At 40.9% G+C, this 25464-nt stretch overlaps 1 protein-coding gene across 1 annotated transcript in view; it reads right to left on the bottom strand.

Moving 5' to 3' along the window:
- Positions 1-25464, bottom strand: part of TGFB2 (transforming growth factor beta 2) — a 77032-nt gene that overhangs the window by 21974 nt on the left and 29594 nt on the right. Inside the window, exon 4 of the mRNA XM_068675083.1 lies at positions 5672-5835. Within this exon, the coding sequence (XP_068531184.1) occupies positions 5672-5835 (164 nt within the window). The remainder of the gene's footprint in view (positions 1-5671; positions 5836-25464) is intronic.

The raw sequence follows: 25464 nt of genomic DNA, 5'->3' as shown, positions 1-25464 counted from the left end.
CTGAGTGCCACAAACTCTGCTTCCTGGGATTTTATTCCATGGCACTAGAGACAGCACTTTTTTTTTTGGGGGGGGGGGGGGGGGGGAGGGGGAAAGCAAGCAGGGCCCCTCTGCTCTTGATTATACTTAGATCAATCTAGAGTAGCTCTACTGCAGCCAGTGTAAATTGCCTCAGATTTGCACCGCTGAGATCTGGCCCAAATCTATAGCAGCTCACTTTAAACATATTCCCTAACTGAAAAACAAGACAAAACACTGTCTGAACTGAAAGCATTTGAAAGACTGATTGTGGTTTAAATTTAAATCTGACTCATAGTGGGGTAATATGTTCCACAGCATCTTCCTTCTTATACCTCCAAGCAAGGAGAGAGATCCTTAAAGAAAACAGGTTAGACACTGCGTGGAGGGTATTCACTTCTTCCTAGACCCCATGCGAGTGCCACAGGAGCCCTTGGCATGGATGGGACCATCCCCAACATAGGAAGACCAAAGGTCTGCTCCCACTTGCTTGCTTGTCATAACAGTGTCCCCCCGGGCTTTAGCCTGGTGCTGTACATTTATTTGCTTGGACACTTCATGCAGTACATCCCTTCATCCACCAACCACAAGCTACCCACATGCGCAGATAATCAGATAACAACAATGCTAAAATCCCGTGCTTTAGCTGCATTTTTGTGATGCTTTATGATGTGTTACCAAAACATGGCACTGCTTCCATAGGAAGCAATTATTACTTGTTATTGTTTGACCGTCTGTACATAATAAAACTACCTCAAAAACAATACCACAATGCTCCCTGAACAACTACTTTTTGCCCCGCGAGGGTTTTCACTTGTCCAGCTTTGCTATGGTGCTATTTATTTTTTGGAATGCTTATTCATAAAAGGCAAGCTTTTTTTCTGAAGGGTGCAGGGACTCTATTCCTAAATACAGAAGCACCTTAATAAAAAAAAGATGTGATGAAGTCTTCAAAGCAGGCAAGGAAACTGATGAACAAAGACATTCCCATAACAACCAAGCTTTATCTGATCAAATTCCAATAAAGCCTGCATTTGGCATAAATCTTTAAAAACATAGCAAGGGCCACTGGAGGATGCTAAAGCTTTTTTATTTAATATTACTCTTTCTCCCTCCCCCAAGAGTACTTTATCCCCTTAATATTTTCTGAAGTCTTGGTGCACATTAAGAAGCACATCACGAAACCACAGTACAGTGGAGAAGCATAGGAGAGCACTGGCTGCCCCTGAGGCTATGCTGCTTCCCCTCCTTCCCTCCAGCTTCCCACTCTCCATCATGCTGCTAGCTGAGCGGCACCATGAGTGGATTAACCCTCACTTTCAGGCAGAAAAAATAACAGAAAAGATAGTGCCTTTAAATAACTTAATTCTTTATGGCTTCACTTAACTAGAGCCAAGAAAAGACAGAAGATTTTATACCAGCGTTATGAAGGAAGCTTAGCTCCCACTTCTATGAGCTTTATTTTTTTTTCCTATCTTAAAACTACTTAATATGTGTACTGCATTTCCTATCTGCACAGGAACACACAGATGTGACCGACTAATCCTCAAATACTCAGGGAAGTATTTTGGGTGAAAAAAGACATTAAAGAAACTGTTTCTGCTCTCAGGGATTACCACTCCCCCCCTGGCTCCAGCAGACTATTTGAAAGCAGGCAGCGAGATGCAGCACGTTTCACCATGCTCTGAGCCTTGCCGAGCATCCTGAGAGCAGAGGCGTTGAGTTGAACAGAGGAAAACCAGCACTGCATGGGACTTTGCAAAGGGACTTAACTTCAGTCCCATTAATTCCCTGGATACACTCCCCTGAGGTCAGTGAGGCTACCTGAGAAACCAGCTTAGACTTCAAAGCCTGCAACCACCACAGAAGAACCATGAACATGTGGCCGGGGAGCTGCCCAGCTCAGCAGGGTCCATGAACCTGAGTGGCAGGATGTGTCCAGGGCACCTCCAGAAAAATTCATCTCCAGGACCTACTGCCCAGGTGCAGCTGGCTTGGCCAGTGGATAAACAACCATTTGCTCCCAAAACAAACGTATCAGCGTCCTCTCCGTTCTGACCTTGCCACTGCGGGTGGGTACAGGATCCTGCTGTTCCTGCTCTGGGGCTAGGCGCAAGGGGCCACGGCTCTGGCTCACCATGCCAAGCAGCCCCAGACTGCCTTCCTGGAGTCAGTGCAAACAAGGGCTGCAGGAAAACACAGCGTCCTTCTCTGATGTGGTTTGGAAAAATGAGCCAAGTGGAGCCGGAGGAAAGATTAGCTGAAAAGGTGCAGTCTTGCATTTCTTTCTCATTTTAAGGGTAGATCTGTAAGGTCAGGGGACCACACAAAGAAAGAATCAGGAGGAGAAACAAAATATTTATATTCTGCTTGCTTGTTTTTTCTATGTTCCCTACATGTCTGTCTCACTGTTCCTAAAATAGTCCTTCAGAGCAGTATTGTCTTTTCTGCATCGTTGGTGTGTACGCTGCTACTAAACTGCCACTGGACAAAAGTGGATTGCTCTAGGAGACCTGCCTGTGGTCAGGGGTGCCCTCTTTCCCACTGAATCACAAGCAAGAGAGCTCTTCCTCTCCCCAGGAGACTTTTACCCCTCTCTTCCTGCTTGACTGAGAAAGAGAAGAAGACACAGCAACAACCATTCCCTGAAACTACAGGTATGAGAGGAATTTGAAAAACCCTCATCAAGAAGATCTCCTCGGCAAAGCAAAACACTTAGAACAGTAGGCAACCCGAAACTTGGTGGGAGGAAAGAAAGAAAGAGAGAGGAAAAAAAAAGCTAGTAATTAAACACTGCTTATGCAAGACAAAAAAAAAAAAAAAAACAACACATTGTTGCTTCTGGGCACAACAGCCCTGGCAAGCCCAGCACTATCTCACAAGACAGGAAGCAGTGCTTATGCATGGAGAAGGAGGAGCAGATATATTTGCCAAACCTACCAGCAATCTCCTTTGTGAGGCTCTCTCTCTATGCATGGCTTTCCAAGCTTCAAGCAAATATACCTGAGAAACTTTCCAGCCCATACAGAATATATTTGCCTCTTCCACTTCCAATTAAATGCACATCTTCCTCATTCTCTCTTACCCCTCATGTTTGTTTCTTCCCCCACTGTTTGACATCCCTATCACTACACAACCCTGAAGCTCCTCTAGCAGTACCATGGCACCAATGCCTCCTAGTCATTCTTCCCTGCTTTCAGCTCCTTGTTTTACTCTCTAAAGGTGACATTTTTAGTTTTAGGATGCTTCAATAGCATTGTCCTACTACACACCCTCCTCTCCAACTTCTCCTTCTATTTGCTTGTTGTTGAACACTGTGCAGTCTCAAACATTGTGATGGAGATTAAGTGTAGGAGTACTTAGGGACTCTGATATTCCTGCAGCAGAGCCAATGATAAGAAACCCAGGCAGTACAGACCAGCCATCGTAGAACTAAGGTAATACCTGCATACAAGCTTTTGGTGAGCACTTCATAAAAGACTGCAAGAAGTGGTAAATATGACCAAAGGGCAGAGTAGGGGTGGAGGAGTAGAGGAAGGAAAAGACGAGAGGAGCTTATAAGGAGTAAAGAAGAGAGAAGCACTAGCAGGCAGCTGTCATCATTTTGATACGTTCTCTACAGGGAAATGCTCCAGGAACAGCTTGTTTCTCTGCAGGAGAAGGAACAAGTATCATGCCTAGCATACACCTGGCACAAACACACTCACAGCTCGCCGCCTCTGGCAAGCCTAATTCTTGGTTATAGAAAAGCTCTAATCCTACAATAACCAGCACCTCATTACTCACCCAACACTTCAATCAGTATGTCCCACCCAGCCTCAAAAAAAAAAAAAAAAAAAAAAAAAAAAAGACTGCCTTACTCACCAGCTATATATTTATCTACAGGACCGAGGTACCTGCCCTAGGTGCAGGTGTCAGTCATTTCCATGGGCACAGGCTTGCTGGAGTCAGCCTCTCTCAAATGAGCACCAGCTGTTTCTTGTCAGAAGCCGAATTCCCAGCCAAGTAAAGGCCCTTTCTTCCCTACCTCTGCTGAACCCTTTGCATCCTGCATTCCTCAAACACAGAGGTGCAATGAGCTGAGCTCAGGTAATCTCAACTGTATTCCTTCCAGGTAACTGATTAATAGCTCTCAGAAAGCACAGGGACTCCATTACCTCCATTTAGGATGTCTGAATAGTGAGGTCAAGTCAGAACATATGATCATTTTGACAGGTTGGTGTGGCAACAGCATGGGGACATGAAGCATAGTTTTGTGTGGCTCTTACACACCAAGGACACCACTGATTTTCAAAGATTTCTGTTAGCTTTCTCTTTCAACAAGTAACATGTTATTTAGTCAATTTTTCTGCCAGTCTTTTCTTGGGAAGGCATGCAGCCAGGTTGCAGTCTTGACAGCAAGCACCTGGTGACCACCTGCAGACCTAACCCCATTCAATGGGGAATCACATTTCTCTCCTGTTTAAATCATGTTTTAAAAATCTAGTGCATCTTTTCCTGCTGTCAGTCTCTAAGGCTGGCTTATGCAGAAATTGCATCTGCAATTTCTACAAGCTTCGTTCACACTTGAGCAGACCAGGCAGAAAAATGTGAACTTTGAAAGTGAGGGAAATAACTAACTCAAATTTGCACCCACAGGATCAGACCCAGGCTTTACTGTGCTGCAAACTCGTGGCTGTGCTCAGGTGCAGCAAATGAGGGCAGCAAAAACAGAGCCAAAGAAGGGTTCAACACACTTTATTTAACACGATGACTTCTTCCCTAGCAGGGTTTTCAGCTGAACAAATCCCATGTTGGTAGAACAACTGTCAGTTTTAGCCAGTATAAAACTGTGGGGAGTTGATTCCTTTTTTGCTGTTGGTTTTGTTGGTGAGATGAACTATGCTTTACATGAAATACGCTCTAGAAAATAGTTCCACAAACATATGCACAGACTCTATGCAGTTGACCTTAATTGGTTTAGCATGTGTGCAAGCTGACTCATTACCTAGGTAGAGGAGCCTCTGCTTGAGCTTGTTCACACACAGAGGATGTTTTGTGGGGTTGTGATGGCTTCTATGCAAGACTGAATTTGCTTCTTCAGTGACAATACCATCTGACCAAGTTTATAAATCATCTCATGTCACTGGTTGAAGTGCAGGGTGCAATTTGAAAACAAACAGAAAAAAAAGAAAAAAAATCTTATCAACACCCCAGAGTAAAACAGTCACTGGGTCATTTTCTTCCTCTCTCCTAAATGAAGGAATTTTCCACTGACTTGCTTTGAGTTCTGAAACTGCAATGACTTGAAACTCAGTTATTAACGATGACATTTCTGCAAGGAACAGTTAATAGGCTTATCCTGAACACAGGCCAGAGAGAGCAATTTGATTTCTTCTATGTAACCTACAATGCAGATCAGGTGTTGGGAGAGAGAGACCCTCAGAACTCCTTGCGTGGTGCCTTGTTCTGTCACTTACTTACAGCAAATCATCAACACGAAGCTTCCATATGCCTCCTCTGTCACTATATGCAGAATGCTAGAGTCCTGAAGCGCACTTTCTAGAAAAGTATGTGTATTTCAGCTTCATATGACTTTGAATGAAGTTCTGTCTAGCACAGTCATGGCAAAAAAGCTACCTGTGAAAGAAGGCAGTAATAGCCAGAGCCTTACCTGGTACAGCTCTATCCGCTGCTCCGAGACCCGCGCCTTTGAGTTCTGCAGGCGGAAGACCCTGAACTCGGCCTTCACCAAGTTGGAGGCATTCTTCTCCATCGCCGAGACATCAAATCTCACGATTCGGAAGTAAAGGCTGTAATAGCTTGGTGGGATGGCATCTGAAATAACGCAGTGCGATTGTTTATGTATTTTTTCAAATGATATAATACATTGTTTCATACAATGCAATGCAAGACAACCTCAGCAATTAACAATTTAACAAATTAAACAACCCCACATGTGTTTGATTATAGGAATAGCAGATTAATAGAGATTAACAACCATTTCCAACTCTATCTCAGGGCATGTGTTTAACCCCATTCTTTCCACTTACTGGTGGAAAATCTTGGATGCTTCCAAATTGGAAAAAAATCAGAACATTTGTTATCTGGCAAATGCCTTCAGACTTGCACAGAGTTCACAGAGATCTACTAAGAAGACAAGTAACAGGAAATCATTTGATATGTATACTTTCTAAAACCCATTTCCCCCTAGGGCATGGAGTATAAATTAGTCAGCTTCAAGTTTTGTTTCCTATTTAGCTATTAAGGATTTTTATTGGAATAAAATATTCATTCTGATTGTAGCAAAGGCAAAAATAGAAGAGGAAGACGAAAGGGAAGTAAAAGACATGCAGGCAGTAGACATAAATAGAATTACATGAATATTGACCATTTGCAAGAAGTAAAAGTCATAAATAAAAGCACCCCTCACTATATATTAGGGGGAAAGCAATAAAAAAAAATGATTTAAAAAATAAAAATAAAAAATAACAGAAAAGTGGAATCAAGTCTTCAGTAATGGTATCAAAAGTATCAGTTTAGGTTTCAAAATAATCTCTTCCTCCTTTCCAGCTGTAAACCCTGACTGAGGTTAAGCAGCAAACTACTTTTGCACAATTCGGATTACCCTGAAGGGTTCAGTGATCATCTGAGGCTGTTCCACCTAATTCTGGCCAAGAGCACAAACAGAAAACCATGTGCAGAAAACTCTGAACATGCTCTGTATGTGTGACATTCTCCACACCCTGTTGTTTGGCAAGACTTTCTTCAAATTGCAGAGTGGGCATAGCGAGCCAAATTCAGGGATGAGTCGAAATGACTCAAAGGCCCTGATAAAATCTCCATTCAAGCTGAGGGAAAGGTTTCCTCTTCTCTTACATTTTGAAATGTACAAAGAAACAGAAGAAAGATGAAAACTGCATCGTGGCAGGGGGGAGGATTTTCAGAAGAGGAAGCAAACTTCACAGGCTTCCTTGGGGCAACACCAGCAGAAACATTTCAGATAATAATTATAAAATATTAAATTTTCTCACTAGCCACATAGTTCAGGATTTGTCAGACAGTGACAGGAGACAACAGCCTGCACATTAGAGAGGTGAGCAATTAAGCTCCCATGAAGGTCAGAAATCCTGTTGAGGTTTCATGCTTGTCTATGTGTCCCAGCTCTCCACCCATCCAGGCCATCCATTCATCCATCTACTAATGGAGCAAAGGACTTTCTTCTGGAAGATACATAATTCTTCACAGATGTATATACATAACACAGCACAGAGACTGGAGAACATAAGTCCAGGACATTTATCTTTACTTCTAGCTACTAATTATTAAAGACAGGTGGAATAAATCATTAAAGATACCTATTCATATTAATGAGACACATTAATAGCTAAGGACCAGCTCACAAACATTTAGTGTTTATAGACTGGCTGCCACTATCAGAACTTCTGATCAACGCAGCAGCCCCAAACTGCAAGGCAACATGTTTAGCAGACTTTATGCTCAGTTACACGTGTAACATCCAGCTTGTGGTATCTCTTCAAGTAACTCTTTAAAGGCTCAAAATGACTACAGCATAAATACCAAGTACCATTCAGTCACAGAAGGAATAAAGTAAGTGTATTCTCTTTATAATATTCACAAATACTCTTCCTCTAGATAATTCAGCCAAAATCATTTTTGTAATGGAAAGATGTAAAAACTCCTAAAAACAGAGATGAAAAAATCTTACAGAGAAAGGTAGAATCTAGGCTTTGACTATAGATGCATTACAAGTGAGAGATGACGAGTTCTCAAAATGCTTAAAAAACGCTCTGAAAAAGTACTTCCCAAAGAAGACCTTCAATATGTAAAACGTGGAAGAGATATAAATATAAACAGGAAGCCCAAGCCCCAGACTTCCTTGTGGTCCCACATAATTAGGAAAAGAAAGTTCTCAAATCTTCACATCAGCAGTGTTCCACAATAAACCCAAAGCATTGTGATCAGTATTGTGACCTACCAGCTACAAACTTACAATGAGAACTCAAATCAAAAGGGATATGAATTACCCCCACACCAGAATTGCTCATCTTTACCCTGAGTAATACAGAAGTGCTCGTCTCTCTCAATGTTTGTTTTCTCTCTGAAGGAGAAATACATGAAAGTCTTCTGAGAAAAGCTTAACTTTATGTAATGATGATCTTAATTTTGATAGATTTTGAAAATTCTTAAGAAAGCTACTTGGTTCAGAGGTTACATCCTCACTTAAGAGGGAAATAATCTCTTGAATTTATTTTTCTGCTATAGGAAACTCCAAGACTACTACTTGTTCCTCAGCCAAACCTAATCCTACTAGGAATATAATTTGGCATAATAACATGTATATATAAGATTGATGCTTCCAGGATGAGTTGTAAGTTGTCCTTCCCTGTCATTTATTTGAGGCATCAGCCTACAATTTCATTCCCTGTGGACAAGCCGAACTAGCAGACAGCCACTTGCCCTGGCACGGACAAACACTGTCCATCTTGACTTTATTTCAGATTCAAAAGTCCTATTTAACTGTCTGCTTGATTTATATTTAGCTTCTAACTTATTTCTAGAACTTTCTTGGACTTTGCTTGTAGCCTTTCTTTTCCACATCTCTATTTTAGATACAATATATTATAAATCTGTGAATATGCATCTGAAATGATTTTCCTAAACCACCTCTCCATTTATATTTTTCTCTATCATATATATGGAAAACAGTAACAGATAGAGAAGGAATACTCTCTCAGTGTGCATGCTTTTGTGTTTCAGTATGTGCATTTGCATACACAGTGAATGAGTATTTACCTTCTGTTGGAAAGCAGACATAGGACATCGACAATGGAGAAGAATGAAATCTTATCTTAAAGAAATTACATCTCTCTCATGAAACAGTTTTATACTTTGCAAAAAAATAAAAATAAAAAAAAAAAAAAAAACAAAAAACATAAGTATGGTTTATTTATTCTATCATTTCCCATATCCATGGGAATTCAACTCAGGAAAAGGCATTATTCATGGATAGCTAAAAATAAAATTAAAAAAAATGGCTTTTTGCTCACTGGAGCCCTTCCTCTGTGAAAGAATGGCTGACTGCAGAATTGGGGGTTACATGAAAATTCATCAACATTAGGACAGCGAATTGAGATTTGCAACTCTATGTAAGGGAAGGTGAAGAGCCCTATAGAGTTTACAAGGGTTTGGATTAGCCTTTAAGTGATCTCAGATGCCACAATTTATATCTCTGTAACTCTACCTTAACCTGACAGTTGTATCAATGCAGTCTCAGTTGGATACCTCTAGACTCCCCTCTGATTTTTGCCCAGTGACTCCAGTAGACTCCAGGATAACCCTGAGCAAGTTAAGTCTGCAAACACTATAATACTGTTGCAGACCAGACTCCTGAAGTATTCTTTGAACAATTATCATGAATTAGTGGAATCAAATCAATATGTTTTCTGTAGCTAGGAGAACACAGTTTTATTTTGGTTTGGAGAGAAAGGAATAGTGAATGCAGTGAAAGATTCCATTTTTGTCACCTTTCAATTATTCATTAATTCAACCCCCACAAAAATTAATACTTCCAGCTATAATAATCATAATCAGTCTCAGTAAGGCTGAGATGAGTTATAAAGCACAGTTGGAGAAGGCAAAGACAGCATCCCTCCTCCTACCTTTAGACCAATAATAGTTCTGTGTGCTTAACAATGAGCATTGCGGGTTTAGCTTGTTTATTCTTTTTATACTCCTTTTTTTTTTTTCCTTTGAGCTGAAATTCCATCAGCCGCTTTACACAGGACAGTCCAAACTGCCAGGTTAGAAAGTATTCTGGTCTGTGAATGTTTAAATGCATAAGGGCTTAAACTGTGGTTTCTGGGCTTCTTACTGACTGTTCAACATCTGGCATCCTCTAACCTCTTGTGCCAGCAACCAGGACAGAAAGCAGCCCTGCTCCAATGACGGGGGTGCAGGAGACCTATCACAAAGTACTGAACAGGCAAGGCAGCAGCATAGCTCTATTGATGCAGGGTGGACAAGCATCAACAGAAAAGACTGCTCACATCTTCTTAATGACCATTCAAAATAGCAGGCAGACCTCTAGGCATTGCTCCTGGGAGGACAGCGAGATGGGTTCAAGCTCCCTCAAGCCAAAAGTGGGCACTGAAGGAGGTTGTTTCATCCTCAAGGTACTCCCCAAGTTGGGGACCTCCTGCATAACAGGATGACACTTTTGCCTTTGACAGTTGTGTCATATGAACTGAGGCTTCTGTTTCCATGGCTTTCCTCACAAGTACTGCATGTACTGACATTTGAAGGAAACAAAATGCTCTGACACAGCTCCTCTGAGAGCAGGGTTTGCTTGCTGTCTAGTGAGGAAAGCCCTAAATTCAATTGTATCCAAACACTTTTTTTTTCCCTCTGAATTTTCATTTCTGCTATTGAAACAAACAAACAAAAGAAAAGAATTAATTATTTGCACAGCCCGAGATAGGAAATGTAAACAACTTTTCTCTTCTCATTGGAGGAGGCCAGACAGGCCGACTTCGCACATACGCCCACACTGGAAAGGCTGAGAGCTTCAATCCAATCCTTCCATCAAGGGCTTGCAATAAATGCTCCAAAGATTTATTTTTATTCCCTTTTGTGTTTATTAAACTTTGGAGGGTTTCTTTTCCCTTTTTCTTTTCTTTCTGGTGCTCTGCCCACTCCTTATTACAGCAGCTACAAAACATGGAGTGCCCTTTTTATCTTGCCCTCTTTTTTTCCTTCCTCTTCTTTCTGACTGCAGAACATGAATGACCATGTAGTAGGCTTTGAAGCAGCACATGCAAATATTTATAAGAGTTGCTTGATTGTTATTAAATGCAGTTGTTATGCTTTCCACACTCTGGCAGGCTTCCCTAAACCCTCCAACTATTAGGACCAGTTAGGCTGTTCAGATTTCATCTTACTGATAGCATATCTTTTCTTTTTTTTCTCCTTTTCTTTTCTTTTCTTTTCTTTTCTTTTCTTTTCTTTTCTTTTCTTTTCTTTTCTTTTCTTTTCTTTTCTTTTCTTTTCTCTTTTCTTTTCTTTTCCCTTCTTTTCCCTTCTTTTCCCTTCTTTTCCCTTCTTTTCCCTTCTTTTCTTTTCCCTTCTTTTCCCTTCTTTTCCCTTCTTTTCTTTTCTTTTCTTTTCCCTTCTTTTCTTTTCCCTTCTTTTCTTTTCTTTTCTTTTCTTTTCTTTTCTTTTCTTTTCTTTTCTTTTCTTTTCTTTTCTTTTCTTTTCTTTTCTTTTCTTTTCTTTTCTTTTCTTTTCTTTTCTGTTACCTCTCCTCTCCTCTCCTCTCCTCTCCTCTCCTCTCCTCTCCTCTCCTCTCCTCTCCTCTCCTCTCCTCTCCTCTCCTCTCCTCTCCTCTCCTCTCCTCTCCTCTCCTCTCCTCTCCTCTCCTCTCCTCTCCTCTCCTCTCCTCTCCTCTCCTCTCCCTCTTCCCTTCCCTTCCCTTCCCTTCCCTTCCCTTCCCTTCCCTTCCCTTCCCTTCCCTTCCCTTCCCTTCCCTTCCCTTCCCTTCCCTTCCCTTCCCTTCCCTTCCCTTCCCTTCCCTTCCCTTCCCTTCCCTTCCCTTCCCTTCCCTTCCCTTCCCTTCCCTTCCCTTCCCTTCCCTTCCCTTTTCTCTTCCCTTTTCTTTCTCTTTCCTCTCACTTTCCTTTCCCCCCCCCCAACAAGTAGCAGCCACTCTGCATAACATGATCTCCTTCTTTCCCCTTTGTGAATTTTGTTCTCTTACTAATGCACAGGTGACTATCACAACTGGGGCTGGACTGCCTTCAGGGATATTCCAACACAGTAAGTGAAGCAGCATGCTCAGAGCTACTTGAAGGGGAGGGCAACTTGCAGCAAGGCTTTGAAGCCACATGGCACAAAAGCAGCATCTGAGACGCTGCATAGTCCCCATGGCTAACTCCATATTCCAAGTTTTGCTACTCAAAGCTGCCTTTACCTTCAACAAGCTAGTATTTGTATTTGTCAGCAACTGTTTGTTTTCAAGTCCAGGAGGAATACTGTGTTGGAATTAAACTGCTAGGAACACAGTGAATAAACTTTTGCCTGCATGGCACTGCAGCAGCTTTTCTGTCAGAGCAGGGTATGCGTGCATCCACAGTGCAACGCAAGGCATGGCATACATATTCTGTTATTGCACCTGTTCCGAGTGAAGATCCCATACTAACAACTGGTAGCTAGGCATCTTCCATTGAATGATCCCGAGATATGTAATTTATCCAAGGCTGTGGATGAGTCAGGATTTCACATTACCTAACATGTTCACTCTCGGTGCACTTGGAGAGCCAATACTTAGCAAGAGAGATGGACAGGCATAGGCAAAGGATGACAGAGATAGCTTCATCAGGAAAACAGACAGAATGAGAACAGCTTGGGGATCCAATTGCTGAATGGTCATTTTAAAGGTCAGAACAAAAGCCTGAAATCTGAAGCCACTTCCCTCTTTTACCACCAATACTGACTGCTAGACCTGTCATCCCAGTCAAATGGGGAAGCCTCAGTGTGCCTTCACTAAGACAATGGACTTCAGAGTCCTGAGGTAATTCCCTTGGAGGAAAAACAAACAAACAAATAAACAAACAAAAAACAACCTTATTCCCACAGGGACTCCTGCTGTAGCTATTTAAACGGGACTTTCTTTCAGCAGTTCTGCTAACAGAAGCCAACACTGAAGATGTTTTCTTATTTTAGTAACTTCCTACTACATATATCAGCTATATATCTTACTGTGTACTAGCTAATTTTTTATTTTTTTGTAATGAAGACTCATTAAGCTCCTGATATTCAGCAGGGAATACATACACATAATTATTATGCCATAAACTACCTATGAGGGCTCAATAAATGTCATTAGCAGACTCCAAGGTGCTCACAGCAAAGACGCCTGGCAGCACTTACATGGCACAAATGTACTTTTTTTTTTTTCTGCCTATGCAGTCTCTGTCAAACTTCAGGTGTCCACAAAGTATACACCACTGAACATCTGTATGGACACAGGTTTGGAACAAAGTAATTACCAGACTTTGTGACATACATACCACTGTTGCACCACTAGCTACTCTTTTAAAACACACTAAGATTTACTCCATCAGCCAAAACGCAAAGGGGAGTTAAATTTAATACCAAAGAGAAAAATTGCAGGTGCATTGCACTTCATCTGAAAAGATGACCAAAAGCCTCATGGAGAGTCCATGCAATCATTCTCGTCAATGATGGAGGTGTTGCTGGCTGCAAGGGGACACTGAGTCAATGATGTGGCCACATGCTAGCACAGAAAGACCCAGCTTCTCCTCCCAGGCTCTGCTACGAATGCTAACATGCAGAAAGCAGAAATGCATTATCCATTTTGTACTTTAAGCCAGACCTTAAATACAGATTTTCAAGTGTTCAGCAACCAGCACTTTGAGGCATCTTTTTTTTTTTTTTTTTTTTTTTTCTCCAAATGTCCCTAGAATGCGATGTTGCAATTGCATGTTTCTGGACTGATTTTCAGATGTCCAAACTGTTCCTACAAACTTCTTTTGAAAATTAGCTTTGGGTTTTGACATAGAAATGGAGCTGAATCTGTTTTGGCCTGCAAACTCCAGTTTTGGTTGCCGAGACATACAGAGAACATTGACCTTAAATCTTGCCTGTTCCTTGGCTCTCTTCACCTAAAAACATACAGCAAAAGGTATCTGTCAGTCTCTGTGAGCTGGGGTATAGCCACGTATGTAGAAAATAAGAATAATTAAAAAAATCAGGAACATAGCTGCAGGATTGGAGGGCAGGCCACCGGGCTACCCAGAGAAACCAAACTAATGAAAAAGCTGACGTCAGAAAAATCTCCCGTGAATCTTTTAATACGGAGTATCATCTCCTGCCTTCACCCAACTGCTTCACAGTGGTTGTCAGTGTGATTGGCTCCTGTGTTTTCTCCTTACCCTGCAACTGACTGGATCATTAATAAACAAATACCTCACTGAAAAAATGCATTGTCTGAGCAGAGTCAACAAGAAAAAGTGATGCTGATAGAATAATCCTTTTCAGAGTCAGACTGCATTGTACTTCCCCTGCCCTCCACAGTTGTTCATTTACAGGAAAAAAAAAAAAAATAGAGAGAGAGAAAATCTGAATGGGTTTCAGGATTGGAAGAAAAATACTTAAGAAACATAGATGACAGTGCAGAGTTCTTCCATACACACTATGCTATTTATTTCAGAGTAAGTCTTGTACAAAGCATTTGGCACTGTCCTGATTACCTCTGTCTTTAAATTGTAGACACGGGTTTGACAGATGGACCACTTGGGTGGGTAGGAATTGGCTGGATGAGTTGTGGTCATTGGCTTGATGTCCAGGTGGAGACCAGCAATGAGTGGTCCTCAGGGGCTGGTATTAGGACTGGTACTATTTAACACCTTGGTCTGTGACATGGACAGTGAGATTGAGTGCACCCTCATAAAGTTTGCTGATGACACCATGCTGTGTGGTACAGTCAACACACTGCAGGGAAGGGATGCCATCCAGAGGGACCTGGACAGGATTGAGAGGTGAGCCCATGGCCCACCATTTTGTGGGCTGCATTAAAAGAAGCATGGCCAGTAGGACGAGGGAAATAATTATCCTCCTCTGCTGTTGGGAGACCCCACCTGGAGCACTGTGTTCAGGTCTGGGGCCTCCAGCACAAGAAGGACATGGACCTATTAGAATGAGTGAGGAGGGCCACAAATATCATCGAAGAGCTAGAACACCTCTCCTATGAAGACAGGCTGAGAGAGCAGGGTCTGTTCAGCCTGGAGAAGAGAAGGCTCAAGGGAGACCTTACAGCAGCCTTCCAGTACATAAAGGTGGGCCTGCAGGACAGCTGGGGAGGGACTCTTTGTCAAGGATTGCAGGGATAGGACAAGCAATAATGGTTTTAAAGTAAAGAAGGGTAGTTTTAGATTAGATATGGGGAAGAAATTATTTACTATGGGGTGGTAAGTCACTGGAATGGGATGCCCAGAGAAGTTGTGTATGCCCCATCCCTGGAAGTGTTCAAGGCCATGCTGGATGGGGCTTTGATCAACCTGATCTAGAGAGAGGTGTCCCTGCCTATGGCAGGGGACATGCAACTATGTGATCTTTAAGGTCCCTTCCAACCCAAACCATTCTGTGATTCTGTGAAGTCAGGTATCTATGCAGGCTGTCCTGAGCAAAAAGGAAATATCTATGCAATGCTATAAGAAGATATCTGGAAGTAAGGCATACAGATAGTGTGCATGTGGTTTATATCTTCAAATGTGTGTTAGGGTAAGTCAGCACAGGGATTTCAAAAACTTTTGTTATTGTTCCTTTACAGCCACAAGGCAGTCATGAGGTAATTACAAGTCACAGTCATGATCCTTTATAAACTTTCCTGTCCCAAGACTGTGTTCTGGTGAATAATGCTGAATTCCTCTAAGAAATGGCTCTTTTGTTCTGCAGCTTTTAGGAAAGCAAGAACTGCCTCAAAGACCATTTCTGCTATAAAAATAAATTCTTAAGTAATAACTTTTAGCACAGTTAGACCAAGTCCTAAGCCTTGAATCAAATGCCTGGACCAAAACCTCTGAAGCTGGAAATGGATCAAAAGCCAGTTCATGTTGCTGAAATCCATAGCTAAAATGAAAGGGGAAAGTGTCCAGGCCCTTTTAGGAAAACAAAACAAAACAAAAAACCAACAAAGCCAACTCCCCCAAAAAGATAGACGTGGTGTGAATGATGCCCTTCTAGGAGATGAGTGTAAAGAATGTCCCAGGCTGTGCTCTGCCCCTCTCAGCTGCACCTCTGAGGATGAAGCAGCAACACACAGCACAGACTTGTTCTTCTTACCCCTGGAAAAACAACAACAACGACAAAAACACAGCTATTTGCTTATTTGCAAAAACTGAAGAAACAGGAAATGTGGGTGAGCTAGCTTCACATAGACCACCTGCAAGTCCCCCTGAGATGTACATTGCTCTGAGTATGCTTCTGCCATTAAGACTGCTTGAAAATGAATCTTCTGAAGGAAAAATCCGTAACACAAACTCACCCAACTCTCTTCTCAGCTTGACTTTAAATCTTTCCAGGCTGTTGACTTGTTTTCCCTCTTCCATGCTGAATTGAAGGGACTGGTTATTGCAAACAACACTTACGCATCACGAGAGAGCTATTTTCATGTCTTAATTTTGAGCCGTTGAGCAGTGCTTAATTGGGGTAACCTAATTACTTGGGAGTATTCTGGAGAGTGGCAAATACCAATTTTTCCATTCTGGACCATCTTTCAGCATATACAAATCTCCACACATTTTAGGAAGCCTGAAAGGTCTGACACCAGTTCTCTCCTGCATGAAGTCCTATTTACACATCTCCTCTCATGCAGAGGAGCCAAAAGGGAATGCAAATACTAACCATACCGCTATCTGTGTTGCTCAACAAACAGATCTTAATCTTGTGGCAGATTAAAATGTATGGGGGAAAGAAACAGTAGAATGGTTCTCTTTCTTGAACATAACCCCCACTATAATCTCACTGCTGTTTATGCAACGCTACAGCGTTAATAACGGGAAAACACATCCTTAGATGTGTCCTCAGCTCCTGGGTCTCACACTATGATGTCGAGCCCACGACCACGCATTCCCAATGGGAACTGACAGATCCTTTTCTGCTGGGAAGACGCACAAGTAGAAAAGTTGCAGCATCCATCAACTGGCATTAGTGCAAGATACAAAGGTACCAAAGCCCCTCTGAAATCTGAGCGACATTTCGATTGTACTGAAGTTGCCGACAAACCAGTTTTTAAAGAGTCAGGAATTTATCTCCACACTTGTAAGCACAGAGAGGATTTTCAGCACAAGAAAACCATCTCCAGCTTCTCTGCCTCCTGTTCTCTGTGAAATTAGGTTGCCAACAAAAGGTTCTTCAGCTTTCAGCAGTTATTTTGTGAACGTTAAAGGAAGAAGAACTCCTTTCAAATCCCCATCAGGATCCTTTGAATGAGATCCCAGGTTATCATGTATCACCACTGAAATCAAATATGTAAATAGATGTGTGTTGTACTTGGAAAATTCTCAGGTATGTACTTTGCTATTCTGCTTACACTGGAATGTAAGAAAAATACTCCTAGTGTCTTTCATCTCTCTCCACAAAGGCTGCTCCTCTTTCAGCTAGGAATCATAAGCAAGTACAGTCTCTTATCTCCTCTGGAGAAAAAAAAAAAAAGAAAAAAAACTTGTCAGGGAATATGAACCAACTTTCCTCAATGGCAAAATAAGATCAAACTTGCAGTTGCATGCATTGTTTAGCTGCTTATGACTGCAATGACTACAGTGACTTAAAACAGGTCAGATTAACCTCCTGCCATTCACAAGACTGACCAACAGCTTTCCTCATTGGAATGACCTTAATTTTCCTCTCTCACATCCCAACCTTCTTCTGGTTGCACACTACTGAACTGGTGCCTTCAGAAGTAGTCTGTAACCAGAGACCCCTCCTTGAGTAGGCTGAAGGGCCAGATATGATCTCAAGACCAACCGCATTAGTTGTATATTGTACTGCTTTACACAACCACCTGCAGTGGCTGAAAACCCCTAAGCAGTCTTTGTGCCTCCTAAACCAAGTAACCTTAAGGCATTTTTATCTACAAAAATATTTTCCCTTCTCCTCTCAACAGCAGATTAGGTATAAGGTTAGAGGTATGGGTGTGTGTTTGAGAAAGGGGCTATATATGTTTTTATGTTTTCTCTCTAAATCCTTCCTCTCCTTGGCACCTTCCTCATGAATTTCACTTGCAGTGACAGCCCAGCCAGCAGGATTAAAACTGGCTTCACAGTGTTATCTCAGTGCCAACTTACTAATGAGCTATGCTTAAAAAAAATACATTGTGCAGACATACTTTCATTGAATCTGTCAGAATCCATCAAAAACTGTGAACATAAGACAGGTAAAGAAAGCAGGGCTCCTTGAGCTATGCCTCAGGCAGAGAAGGCAAAGGATGGTGCACCTCACAGGTGGGACCTGGGGAGCCCACCCCAGTGGGCAGCTCTGCTGGAAGGGATGGAGATTGAGCCTGACCTTCAGACAGAAGCACAGGCATAAACTTTCAGTGCAAGAAATCAGGTTAGAATGTTTTCACAGCTAACACCTCCAAGCAAGGGGACTCAATGCTTCTTTTAACGTGAGACGTGGTTAGCCAGCATATGTCTCTGTCTGTAAAATTAGGCCATTCACCAAATGTCAGTTAGGTGCAGCTCGCAACTCCTACAGCAGATACACTCACCACAGGCTCCAACTTGTGCCTTTAGTGCTGGATGACTTGTGCTGTGCTTTAAGTTTGTAAATACACATCTGCATTTTAGTTTTCTACGTGGAAGGGCTCCTAATCACAAGTATTATTATGAAATCCAAGAGGATGGCTGGAAATCCCTTGGATATATCCTCAGGATTATACATGTACACTGCCATGGCAAAGCAACACTATACAAAAGTCTTCTTTACAAAAAATGTACCACTGCAGAACAAAGCTGTGCTGGAAAGAAACAAAACAAAACAAAACCTGGAAAACATTTTGAATTATTTAAAGAACTGCTAAGACAACTTTCCCCAAATCCAATTTTCTCCAACAGTGTCACAACAACCACAAAGCCGTCATACACGACAAACTCAGTGGTGTTGAAATCAAGGAAATGGCAGTGAAAAGAGATTCTCAGGCTATTTCACAATTCAACTTAAGCCGTTCATACTGATGTGTTTATGTGTCTCTCTACCTTAGCACAGAATAGTCTAAATATAATTTCTCTTGTTTTCTAGGGAAATGTTTTATTTCACCTCTATTCATCTAGGGGGTAGTTCAACCAACTGGAAATAAATGTATGTGAGATAAGCAATAAAATCAGTCTAGATATTTAGTAGGAGAGCAGGGGAAGAAGCCTATCAACTCTGCTGGAGAAAAAGAACACAAGCGTTTGCTTTACTTTAACACAGTCTTGCTGAAGTAATCTTATGAGCTCTCCTAAGCAGCCATTGGCTTTAAAGCCGTCCTGCCTCAGAGTCTCTAGCAGAAAGGGAGAATGATATGTACCCAGCATTCATGAAACTCCTCAGAGTGAGACCTCACAGGACCAAATCCTTGATGCATCTCACATGTGCAATGCAATTTTCATTACTGCTTTCCCAACCCACATAAGCTCTGTGTTTAGAGGAGACCTCTGTACAGGAAAGATAATGGACGTTACTTTTCACACTTGTGCTGTCAGTGGCCTTCCAGTTCAAACTTGCAGTGAGAGAGACAAAGATGAGTGCCAACTTTCTGTAAGCAAGCAGAGATTTACGTGTGAGGCTGAGCTTGTCCCATTCACCTCAAGCTGGCTAATGGACAGCCACCTGCTACCAATGTTCTCCAGACCTCCCCAGCCTGGATTAAATATCAACCTAGACAAAGCCATCTAGTCTTCCTTTTTTTTTTTCTTTTTAAAAAGGGAAAATAATATAGTTTTAACTGATGGAAGTTGGTTAACAAAGTTCCTTTACACAATAATCAAATTAAATACAGTATTCTACAGACCGCAGCAGGGGCAGTGATTTTTGCTGCATCGTGGATGACTTTACTGAAGAGAATACCATAAACAATGTCCTATGCTAACACAGAACCTGGAATTGGTGGTATCCTACTGTCATACATCTGGAGCACAAAGTACTGCGTGTTATTTATGGCTGCAGATCACTACATAAGACAACATGCTTTTGAACTGCTGTCTCCTGAACTATCCTCTTCTTCTATCTTATACAGCTCCCATGACCACAGTTGTTAAGTTCGCATCTACTATTCATCACAGTTCATGGTAACTCTTTTACTTTTGCTCCCTCATCTCACTTGGAGAGCTCCCATTATTTCATTCCTTTAAATCACTGTGCTTTTTCCCCTCTTCAAACTTTCCTTTCTCTTTAAGCTTATGATTATTCTCAGAGCATTTTGTGGTGCACTCTAAGGACAGCGAGATGAAATTTAAAAACACAAAATGAAACAACCAAAACCAGCACAATTACACTTTCATGTTCTCTACAATACAGTAATGTACAATTTGTAAGAAACTGAGCCAATATGCAGATTGACAATGAAGTTCACCATCAAGTTTCACTCTCTTCTGGAAGGGGAGTAAAATTGAATATAGAATCACAAAATACATGAAATGAAATAAGCTTCTGCAAATGAAAGTTGCCCGTGAAAATAGTTTCCAGGTCTATGGTTTTAATTACTACATAAATGAATGGAAAAACGGATTAAGGAATTTGCACAATTGTAACACATCATATTTGGAATTGCAGCATTTTTTTCAGCTACAATAGCATGGAGGCATAATCAAATAAAGTCCAACTGAACTAGATCCAGCTTCTCCCTCACGTTTCGGTTTGTAGACAAGAATCTGAAATCATACTCCAGAGCATTCAGATGGGACTGCAATATGAAGTATCTGGCTGACTTTGCATATCTTTCTCATTTCTTCTCAGGCTTTGGACTTTATGATTTGATTAAAACTTCTTATGAGTTCCAGTCATTCATCTCTGCTCATTTTCCAGCTCTGTTTGTAAACAAGATTTCAAATGCGGATTGAGCCACAGACCACGGTCTCCTCTACAGAAGCCTTGTGACTAGACAAAACCATCTGGTTACAAAAGCAAAACATGCATAGGAGCAAAAGTGTTAAAACCGCTCTTGTAAGAACTGGTTCATGTTTGGAAACACAATAACCCCTGCAAATTCTAGAGCTTTTCATCCATGGCTAGAGAAGGCCTTTCATTTTTTTCCCTTCCTTCTTCTGCTTTTCTTTTACTGCCATGAACACTGATTTTAGCCTGAATAAACTGCCTATGAGCAACTGCTCTTTACACTGCCTTCATGCAAGTCAATTACCCAAGAAGAATTTAGCATGCTGTACCAGCTCATTCAAGTTTTTCTTCTTCAAGTCTAAAATCTCCCTAACTCCCCTCTCCTCCACAGGCCTGCTCTTCATCTCCAGACGGATTGAAATCTGGTAAATATTACACTTACAAGGTAACAGGTCTGGAATGCAAAGCATCTGAAGCTCAGCAGAGTCTCTTCTTGGCACCTCAATATACGTACTTTGTTGCCAACTGCCAAACAGCGTTCAACTGGCTTTATTCAATTCAAATGAAGATATTAAATTCCAGGACTGTAGAAATATGTTTACCAATCAAGACCACAGTTAAAAGAAACGCCTTCGTAAGGGAGGAGACAAGTGCTACTTGCCTTTTTAGCATCCCTCAAAAGTACAGTGTCTTGAATAAACCTTTCAATCTGGAATATATGTTTACATTTTTAGTATCATCTTTCATAAATAAAGGACAAGAAAAGGGAGATAAGGGGTGGTTTGGTGAGCTTTTTCCACTCATAAAAGATTCCCCCTCGACAATGTCTTCTGTACAACAGCTATGACCAACACATTCCAATCTCTGACATTTTATGGCAAGCTTTACAGTATGGTACTGTGAGCCAGCTGAAGGCCTTTCCTGGAGGGAGGGTCTGGCATATATCTGCCCTGCTTATATAGAACTAGTCCTAGTGTTCAATGAATTAGAGAAGCCAGACTGAAAGCATCTGTCTTTCACACTAAAGAAGACAGAAGGTGTATTTACCTGGTCTCATCCTCATGCACAAAAGATAGTGCTGATGCTTAGGAATAATAACAGATTTATAATGAAACAATTAAGTTCAAATTCTCGTTACAACCAAGCATTATTTAATATCATTATATAACACAGCTTGGGACGGAAAACTTGAACTCACTTGCTAATTTAGGGCTAAATCCATGCAGGCTCAGTCTTGAAAAGTGCTAACTTCAAAGGGCTTCATTCAGAACTGCAAGACCCTCTGAAACTGAAAGAGTACTTCTGAATTTAATATTTATTCCTACTAGCTTAATTACATGGATTAGATTCTTAACTTCCAGCATGAGTTAGGAAGAGACTCTTCCCTCCCATATGAATGAATGGCTGGCCGTGCCTACATACCAGTACTTACCCTGAACTATAGCTGGCTACATTGTAAAGACTTCTTTAAGCAAGAGGTGCCAACTTGTTCAAGAAGCATTTATAGATCAGGATGGAAAAATTATAATATAGTGTGTAGAATTCAAAATACAAGTGAGAAACAAACCCATCTTTCTCCCACACACAAAATCCCCACACACCAAACAATCAAACAAACAAAAAGACAACCAACTAACTGAAACACCCAAAGCCCATACCATGTCCTTTCAGCCTGCACAACAGGAGACAGCCAGCCCTTACACCAAGGCATTGCCATGGCGTCTACACTCCTGCAGGCATGCAAGGATGTAAGTCCTCTTCCAGACAAGCCTCAGCAAAACCACTGCCATTTTGATGGCAGTGGAAAAAGCCAACAAAATGCCATTGAGCTGGTACTAAGTATCTCAGCTCAGTATTAGACGTATCAGAAACATAGAATATTTCTAACCGATGGCTCCATTTCAGCCCCTCCATATTGATACCAGACCTGGAACTGAGCAGCTCCTGAACTCAGTGCAGATCTTACGTCTCAGAATACCAAGTGGAAACAAGCAAAATCCAAAAAATCCTTTTTGAAACCAAAAAGACACCAATACTCAGCACAGATGTTTATGCAAGAACATCTGACTAATGGTAAGATCTTACCAATGCTTCTCAGACCATGTTGGTTCATTTGAACATTTTTTAAATATTTTTTTATTTTTAACTCAGTGCTAGAAATGTTCTAAATACTGATGACTAGAAATGATTTACTCCAACAGACTACTTTTTACTCAAACCACCCTCTTCCTGTCTGGTCTAAACTGCGGTCTCCAAGTTTTACTGGACCAAGCACACTGAGAGTTAGTTAATAACTCTGTTGTGAGTAAGTGATATCCTCCCCAGCACACTTCAGAACAGTGATAAGTTAAAAAAAAAAAAAGGCATCAAAAAAATACTGTTAAGAGTTTGAACTAGTATTTATTATTGCTTTTACAAAAACTTTGCTATTTCTGAAATATATATATTAAATATCATTTTTCTGAAACTTTTCAGGCTAACGTAGTACGATGTCCTAGACAGCTTTCTAAGTCTTAAAACCACCCTGTTTCAAATATTGGTTAATGCAAATCTGGAAAGTTGCCTTGTCTAGAGTAAAATCACATACAGATTGAAAAAAGATTAAGTTTTCTTGTTACAATATATGCCGCTTTTATATTTTAACCTTCTAGTGTTGGGAATAGAATAAGAGAGTTGTGAAAAAAGAAGAACACAGAAGGGTACAGATTACTGCGACAGCTACTGCTGCAGGAACGTACAAGGTAGCAGAGGGAAGTACAGACACATTACCATCACTTTATAGCATGTTTCCTCCTTGTGACAGGCTTCTACCACAATGGACACTCAGTTTTTGTCTGTACTACTCATAGCTGAGTGTTCATGTTTACAAGGCTAGTATAATTTTTTGGCACCTAAATGGAAAAGCTGGATGGATCTAATCGGATTTTCCAAAGCATAAGACAAACGTCTTTCACCAAGATGGACTCTAAGATTATCAGTTACTCAGAGTGTGGCTACCTGTTTCAGATTCATCTACAGAGGACTGGCTTCTAAGTACACATCACCAAGACTGAGCTTCTGATCCCTTATCATTGTTGAGTTGACAGCTATCATTACATGCCAATCAAACCTTCCTCACACAAAGCAGACATCACTACAACAAAACTGTGGCACGAGGCAACTCTGCATCAGAGATACCTGAGTGACAGGGGTACAAACAGAGACCCCCAAACAGGTTCACAGAATTGCCATGAGAATGGAATTGGACCGTTGCCTAACAATTGATGACTTTTTGCCTGCATTTCTTAACGGTGATTTTTGCTCAATTAATTTCAACCCTTTATTTCTAACTGAAATTTCACTTGTTCTGTTCTGTTTTACTTTCTCAGTCTTTCCTTGAACAATAATTAACCACCCCGCCCCCCCCCCAAAAAAAAAAAAAAAATCCTTTCTATTCCTTTCTATTTCCAAGCAATTTACTTTCTGCTTTCCTGGGCATGCGTAAATGTTTGAGACAAAAATTCGCTAGTGAAAGAGACATACATGCAAGCAAACACATGCACACACACACGCACATGAAGAAACCAAAAATATAAAAGAATATATATTTCAGACTAACAAGATTATATCCAACTAAATATTAGAAAAAGATGTTCTGACCATTTATGGTTCAGAAGGATCCAAAACTAACGCAGACTCCAGACAGAGATCACATTCAGTGAAAGAGCTCCACAAATTGCATCATATAACACCATGACTGTGATAAATAATATGGATACCAACTACAGAATCAATGTCTGCATTTCTTAAAGATCAAAAAAGACTGGGAATGTATCAACTGCTTCTCAGAATAACCTAAAGAATGATTTTCAAACACATTAGTTCAAAGAAGCATGAGAACTACATTGGTGCTTCACAGTGAGTTGTAAATTTTCTGCTCTATATGCATTATTAGTCATGCTTCTAACTGGTAAGGCTGTGTAGGTATTCAGCTGACCTATGTCTACAGAATTAGGGCTCCAGAAATACTTTTTATTGCTTTAGTCACATGGTGCTAGCTCAGATTACACAGGATACTTAAGCTTCTGAAGAACCATATTCAGAGGGAAAAGCTTCTGAAGAACCATATTCAGAGGGAATACCAATCATGCTGGAAAGTAGGTTGTGAAACAGGGAATTGTCCAGAGGGCTTTTGTTGAATTTGGGTGTTTCATTTTGTTTAAAGTACTGGTTGTATACCCTGGAGGCAGTGTCCTTATAAATGCTGATACAGAAGAACACGTGACGGTGAAATATCATACATATTTACATAAAACATGGTATGCTTCAGGTGTATTCTAGCCACACCCAGCCCAAGGGTAGCTTACTATCAAAAGGAAGTTCCACATTTCAGGTGGAAGTTCAGAAATCATGATGGAGGTGTCTCCATAATTTACATAAGAATCAAATCTATAATCACAAGGCAGTGATGCCTTTTTCCTGGCCTCATATATTGAATACACAGATAATATTATACTATGGGATGACACATTCTGATAAGAAGTATAGGAAAACAGCTAATCACCTTATAGTCATGACAAGTAACAAGGAACAAATATTTACCACTTTTGAATTTAATCAGAAGTGGCAATAGGTTCTTTTACATATACAAAAGCTTTACTGGAGTCTAGAAAGAGCAAAACCATAATAGGAAATAAATGCAAATATTAAAATGACTGAGATTAATACTGGCTGAATTGCAAGGAGAAAACAGAAGTTGGTAGCATATGGCAGATAAATGATTTCTTGCTGCAACACTGCAGCAGAAATAATATGCTCTCAGACTGCAAGGAAAGGTTAAGATAAGTCTGC

This window comes from Anas acuta, chromosome 3 (assembly GCF_963932015.1).
Source record: "Anas acuta chromosome 3, bAnaAcu1.1, whole genome shotgun sequence".
Classification (NCBI taxonomy): domain Eukaryota; kingdom Metazoa; phylum Chordata; class Aves; order Anseriformes; family Anatidae; genus Anas; species Anas acuta.
Note: the sequence above shows the minus strand (reverse complement) of the source record. Positions and strands in the feature narration are given on the sequence as shown.